Source organism: Meleagris gallopavo, chromosome 7 (assembly GCF_905368555.1).
Source record: "Meleagris gallopavo chromosome 7, MGAL_WU_HG_1.1, whole genome shotgun sequence".
NCBI lineage: Eukaryota > Metazoa > Chordata > Aves > Galliformes > Phasianidae > Meleagris > Meleagris gallopavo.
The window spans coordinates 23,128,060-23,135,357 of record NC_139410.1 but is presented as its reverse complement, the minus strand read 5'-3'; the positions used below and the strand labels follow the sequence as shown (position 1 = coordinate 23,135,357).

At 41.6% G+C, this 7,298-nt stretch overlaps 1 protein-coding gene across 5 annotated transcripts in view; it reads right to left on the bottom strand.

Moving 5' to 3' along the window:
• Positions 1-45: 45 nt before the first annotated feature.
• The window catches only part of MAP3K2 (mitogen-activated protein kinase kinase kinase 2), a 42,851-nt gene continuing 35,598 nt past the window's right edge, over positions 46-7,298 (bottom strand). For all 5 annotated transcript variants that reach the window (XM_085228723.1, XM_085228724.1, XM_085228727.1 and 2 more), the window contains one exon: positions 46-6,916. In XM_085228723.1, the coding sequence (XP_085084849.1) occupies positions 6,691-6,916 (226 nt within the window). In that variant the 3' untranslated portion in view covers positions 46-6,690. The remainder of the gene's footprint in view (positions 6,917-7,298) is intronic.

Here is a 7,298-nt window from a genome sequence, read left to right as displayed (position 1 = left end):
CGGGGGGCGGTTTTGGTACAAAAGACAGAACTGCCGACACCGGTGTCCCTACAGCGTGTTTTAATATATTTCTAAGTACAATTCGTGTCTGATTTTGGAAATACAAATACATTTTGAATGGTTAAAAACAAAAAATTAAAAAAATATTTTGAACATCAGCCAGCTGAAAATATATTTATCTAGTAAATTATCTCTCAAAGCTTTTATATATTTAATTATTCTAACTAAACATAGTACCCTTAAAAAACAAGTTCATAAAAATGTAGAAATGAAACTGTGGAATAAGATCACGGGGATATATACACACACATTCAATGCATACACGATTACAGGGGTCGGGGCTTCCGTTAAAGTTCAGGAGTCGTAGGACAAGGAAACCCGGCAGCAGCGCTCCGAGGCGCCCAGCCCGGGAACTGCACGGCCCTCCTTTAAGATCCCGGTTTCATAAGCAAGGCTCCACGGAAAGCTGCACCAGCAATGCCGTTACTGACAGCGACGTCTCCGAAGTCAAAATAAACCCACACACCCACCAGTAGTACATTGCACACACACGTGGTTCGCACGCACCCATCGACAATTGGTCAGAGTAGTAAATCAGTGTACAAATTAAATAGTTCCAAAAATGTGCAAAAAAGTCAACGTTGATAGAAAAAAACACCTTTGTGTACATACATTACAAACTGTGCCCAGCATTCAACTGAGAGTAAAAACATTTACAGTGAGAAACTGATAGATTAAATAGAGAATTTAATGGCTACGTAAAAATGTACAAGAGAAATTTACAAATTTTTATTCATAGCTTCATGAAAACAAAGTCTACGTTCCGACTGATCTACGTCTCCTCCATGTATTTACAGTGATTCTCCATCGTATGACTGTGGGAGGGCTGAGATGACAGAGGCGAGGCTGTAATGGAGCGTGGGATTGGAGGACTGATACCAACCGTAAGCTGGTACGTATGAGAAACCAACACTGGGAACTGACAGCCTAACGCCTGCTCAGCAACCAAAACATAACCCTCATTTTTAAACCCACGTGAGATAACCTTTCAGGAAAAGGATGGGCTGTGATTGGAGTAAGAGACATGGAAACCTCTGAAGTGTTTCTTGGGAGTATCCACTTTGGAGTGAAGCGTCCTTGTATCTTCTGACAGCGGGCCCTGATCTCCACTCCTCATCACTGGACTCAGAGTAAGGACTGAACCATGAGAATTTTCATGTATATTAATCCAGTTCCTCTCCCTTTAAAGTAAGTTCACAAAAACCTGAGGTCTAGCCAAGGCGAGACTGCTAGCACTGCTCCTTTGGAACATGAGAAATGTGACCTCCTCCATTCTGTCCGCCCCCAGAGTACGCGCGTGTACCCTCTGACAGACCAAACCCATGCACTGCCACCCCCGGGCAGCAGGGCCCTGTGCAGCCCTGCCCTGGAGCTGCAGCCCTGCACAGCCCGGCTCCTCACCGCTGCTGCAGGATGAGGCACGGGGCCGGGCACTTGAGCTGCAGGTTGGCTCAAACCCTCCTTGGGAGCTTTCAGTGGCCATCACCCAGCAGTGTTAAGTCACGCCAATTAGGAAGGCCAGGAGGGGAAAATAAAAAGAGAAAGGAGTTGCTTAGTTTCTGATCGAGAGTATTGATTTAGAAGCCAGGTTGGTGGCAGTTCTGTCCCCGCACCCACGTGGCTGTGGGTGACACCTGGATCTCATGTAAGGCTGCTTCCCAGCAGCTCAGAGATGCTGTGGCACACAGCAGTGCAGGTCACAGCCCCTTCTTTATGATGTTCCAAAGCTCAGGCCTGGCTACAGAAGCACCAGGTTTAGTCACCCCACTTATCCATTTCTTTCAGAATAACAATATGATTAATTTAAAAAGAGTTTAAAAAAAAAGAGGAAAAAAAATAAAAACAAACACCACACCAAACCCTTGATTTTAATGGTGCGTGAATTTTGCACACCAAAGCAGCATCTAACATCAATCTTTTAAACATGGGAAGTGTCTGTCACTGTGTACCAGAACCCGGTGGATATATGTGTACCCATAAGTAACAGTACCAACCCATGGACTGTCACTTGTGACTCTGTGTCTATGGGAATAGAAAAGCTTTGGTAATCCTATGTGGTTGTACACTACAGACTTGTCACTGACACAAGACAGCAAGTTACCAGCAGGAAGAAATGGTACTGGCAGTAATACTTTGCTTTTCCAGAAACACCATATGGACTCACATAACAGCACACAGATTATGCTTTTCCATACGCAGGACAGATTTTAAAGATTTAAAAATAATAGCTAACTGTAGCTCTGACCAATTTGCTCAAGTCTCTGAAGCTGCAGTCACACGTTGCTCTGTGCTGTCCGATATATCTGCCTGCTACACCGCGCTGTACCTATGGGCGCTGCAAGGCGGCTTTCAGTCAGGACAACGGCAGGATTGGCATCAGCCAAAAAGAAATGGGCAGTAATTTAACAGGACAACATCAGCCTTGCTGAGAAATCTGTTTTGCTTAGGCAGATAATGCTCCTGTGCACCAAAAGTAGGCAACCATTAATACAGTACCATGTTTACAAATGTACCCACTATAATTTCACATCCACTAAGAACTCCAGAGGAAACCCAGAGCCTGGTACCCAGAGGTGGAAGGCTAAATCCCAGCTGTGACAGCACTGCTATAGCTGGAGAAAAGTCATTTTCTGGTCTGCATGGCAGTCTACAGTCTCCAACGTGCCCATTTGAAACCTGTGCTTGAGTTGGAAGCACTCCAGAAGAGCTCCAAAAAAACACTTTTAAAAGTTCTCAATTTAAAAGTCTGATGCAGCTGATAACTAAAGAATGCTTTCCAACACAGATAAGGGAAACCTGTTTGGGGCACTTTGGGGTATTCTCCAATACCGATTTGGTGACGTGGAGTTGTACGACAGCCACAGCATATCGATGCGATATTACAATATGAATACAATTAAGGCATACAGCTAAATCGTAGAATCATAAATCATTTGAGTTAGAAGGGACCTGTAACGATCATTAAAGCCCAACTTCAATAGGCAATAGCTAAATAGTAACTTTCCATTTTGTTACACTGAAAAGGCTGTTAAGCTACAATGAGAACTGTAAATCAAGCTAATAAAGACTAAGCTGTCAAGAAAAGAAGTCGATGTATATTTACCTATTCACTTAACAAGATATGGATCTAGTAAGTCCTTGCACAGATATTTCCATCACCCAAATTAATAATAAAACAATTTGCTCTGATACGACTGAAGCTTTCAGTCCCGCTCTACCAGCAGTTAGTTTAACAGGACTGACAGTTACACCAGTTAAGCCATATTAGAGAAATAGCTGAACTTTTGTTCCTTAATATGTGAAATATGATACTAAAACTCCTCAGCAGGTAAGTCAGTCCTCTGCAAATACATGTACTCACTGTGAACCTGGATTCTTTTGGGGAGCATAGGTTCGTAACAGCATTTACAGAAAAGCAAAACATAACCCTGCAGCAGTGTTATTTTCATTGGCTTGATCTGATTATTGGATTTGACAACTAAGAACAATTGAGGACTCTAAAATGCTGCTATCTTCGCCAGTAAGACACCAGAAGTGGTGAGAAGGGACTATTTCTGCAAACCTGCCAACGGAGCTGTAAGCATACCACCCCACACGTCCTCTGAAATGTTAGAATTAAGGTTTGTTCATTATCATGCCAGTAGTCAATGAAGTGTTTTACAGACACCATATGCAGATGTATTACATTATTTAACACAAACTGGCTTACTATATCACCCCAGTGCAACAGTGTTGAAGTACAACGTGCAAGGGCATGAGTATTAGCTAACCTCTTGGTCAAAGTCTGGTTTAGCTCCTAGCTCAAAGTACGTATGGTAATCATCACCTCAATTTCCTGCAAGTTACTTAGGTCAGTAGACAAATTCTCTATAGGGTAAAGAAAACAGTTCAGGCCTAATCCTGTTAAGTAATTTTGCTAAAACTGCTGGAACTGCCAGAAGCCACCTTCATTTAAAAAGTGCTGTCTCTACGTCAGCAGTTTTTGGATATTTCAAGAGAAATGCATTCTCCAAATTGTTTTTTTTTTTCCTTTTTTTCAGGTTCCAAAATGCTTACCATTGTCATGACTGAATGCCATTTTTAGAAAAGGCACAAAAGCAGTGACTTTGACTACTCAGTATTAAAATCATGAGAGAGTGATATTGCAATATACATGAGCCAGCACTGTCTCACAAAAAGGACTCTATTAGAAAAAAGGATTCTGAAAATTTTCAAGCTCCAGAGAGTGCAGTTTCCTTTCAGAAGAGCATCGTTAAATGTTAAGAATGTTACAGGTAAACCTGGTTGTTTCCCTTTAAAGTCCTTTTTTGGTAATACAAAGTTTCCTTGCCTTTGCAGATATCACCATCCACAACTGATTTCTCTCTGTGTACTTTCAACTTGGTCTTGGTACCCTCTTGATCAGCTTGAAAGCAATCATTTCAATTATCTGATCTTTAAATTAGCTACATAAACTAGGCTCTGTGCTAAACCTCCCTCCATTGCTTTCACTAAACATTGTTTATAAAGCAAAGGTCCCTTACAGCAGAGCATGCACAAATTCTTCCCACAGTCTGCTTTCATAGCTTTTATCCAGTGACAGAGAAACCCTAAGTCAGTCAGCAGAAGCAGACTTTCCTTTCAGCTTTCTAAACCTTCCCTGGTCAGGATTGTCCTTCCCACACTCAGAACACCTTGCATGGTTGCGTCCCCTGACTGACAAAGGTTGAAGTCCGGGATAGCTCTAATAATTGGAAGAGGGCACCACTCAGCCTCAGAGGAGATGACCAAGAACTCATTCTTCCTCCTCTACAGGCCAAGCAGCTAGGATAGACTCACATTCCTATTTTAGCTCACGTACCAAATTTGGAAGTTAGCAGAACAATTGCAGAACTCCCATGAGTTTATTAGCGTGAGAATGGGTAAATTTACTACTCTGCCTCCATGCACTTCATAATTCTTCTATTCCCCTAAAGATGTCAAACAGAGCAGAGCCTGGGGACAATAACACAGTCCTGTCAGAGTGGACAAGGTTCACAGTATCAGCCTGGTCTGTTTTTTTAAAACAAAAGCAAACAATGAATCATCCAAACAGTATACATTAACTCAGTTCTGCAGTCCAATCGTTTATTTCCAAATTCTCTTTTAAGTTATTTACGTTGTGTTCCACAGAAATATGAGAGTTTGACTTTTTTGCTATAAAATTCAGTTACTAACTATCTCTGATCAGTACCAGGACTTCTCAATGAGAAGCTCCAATTCAGAGTTTCTCCTTTGTTCTTTTATTATTTTCTTTGAGAAAAAGTTGATTAATGTTCAATTCATGACAGTTGGAAAGCTGAAGAACACTGATAGCTGGGTTACCAGGCTGGGCTAAGCATGCTCATGCTATTTGATTGCTGGGGCTCTGTGCTTCGGGCCTCTCCTTCACACAGCTTTGTGCTGTGCCTCCTTGATCATCATTACCTTATGAAAAATAAAGCGGGGTCTTTCTTCTCTGTGACTTATTCCTAGCGCTAAAATAAGTTTCATTTTGTTTGAGGAATTTTTAACATCCTAGATGACTGAACTGTGTTACTAAAGCAATGCTTACAGTGCATAAGGGGAAGGATTTTATATTCTTTAGGCACTTGATGTTGACATACATTCCATCCTAGCGCCCCTCAACATTATTTCCTACAGATCGTTCTGAATCGTGTAGCTCATACTGCAGAAGGATCAGTCACTCCCTTTCCCCCAGACATTCACGGCATCATGGAGGAGAATTCTCTCTCAACACCTCTAATATTTCTTATCTAACATGATAGTCTCCCTGCAAGTGTATGTAACAGAGGATTTTCTTTGGCAGATACAGCAGGAGACATTCTCCTAAATATTTACATCCAACAGCTGACTCTTTTCTATTATGGAAATATTCCTCTTGCAGTACAGTAGTTCCTAGGATCGGGTCCATCATCTGTTTACCTGTAATTCTTTTCCTGTTAAGAATATACAATAGTGATTTTGGTCTAGAACTATCTCATCAGTGTTGAGTTCTTTTTTGTTACTGTTATTTTCTTTTGGTCACACAGAAGTACCAGTCAAGACATGCTTTTGTACAAAGAATTCCAAGTTCTTCCAGCTTTATAATTAACTCTCAGAACCATGTGATCCCGCTTAAATTACACAATGCAGAAACTCATTAAATTGCTAAAATATAAGAACTTAGAACTCTCTGCTGCAAGTACCTGTAACGTAACAAACAATCACAGAGAAGTACCTTCTTGTCCTCTGGCTGCATGTCTTTTTCCCTGCACCCTGAGTCAGTCAGCGGTGTCAGAAAAAAAATCACGCAGTTCCTGACTGTCCAATCATTTCTATTATTTTTCCCTCTTTAAATAAGGAACAAATGTGTACTAAAGTGCTTTATCTACATGAACCACATCAGTACATTATAGAAACAAGAAGTTCTAGTCCTGGTGGGAGCAGGGAAGGGAAGATTCTCATTTTAGATACAAAATTTAGATTGTTTACAATCTAAGTGAAACAAAGATTCAAGAGAACGCGTTCTCTCTCTTGTCTTTTTTTTTCCTTTTTGTAAAAAATAAAAAATAAAAGTGCAGTCAAATAGAAAATAAATGCAGCAGACGCAAGCTGAGTTGAGGCAGGCTGTTAGTGATAGTGTGCAAACGTGTGTCTTAGCAGTTCATCTGCAAATGGTCGCAGCTTGGCCTCGATAAAAATCCTTTTCAGGAAATCCCGAGCATGGTCTGAGACATGAGGTGGTAACTGGGGATTGGTTGGCTGAGTGGCAATCTTAAAGATGGCAGCCATTGCTTCAAATTCTGCCCATGGGGGCTTCTCAGTGAGCATTTCTACCACTGTACAACCTACGCTCCTGAAACAGAGGCAAAAGCAAGACAGCAGGTTACTACAGAGTTGTGCTCTTCTAGGAACACAGGAAATATCAAGTAGCTTCTGAAGTACCACAAGGAAGCAGTGCCCACTCATCTCTACAATGCAGCTTTGATGGAAAGCAGCTATCCACTGTCACAACGTTAAGCAAATCACTATCCGTGCATCTGCAATGCATTGCCTCACTGGGCCGAAAGCTAGTACCTCAGTGAAGAGCTAAGGAGGTATTTATCTGGGCACTAACGATTGTGTGATGGCACTGCCAACTATCCTCATTGACATCTCAGTGCTCAGCAGGCTGACACAGACCTTCATGCGAGGTTGCTTCAAAGAATTCTCCTGCGATCACTAAACCAATGGGCTCA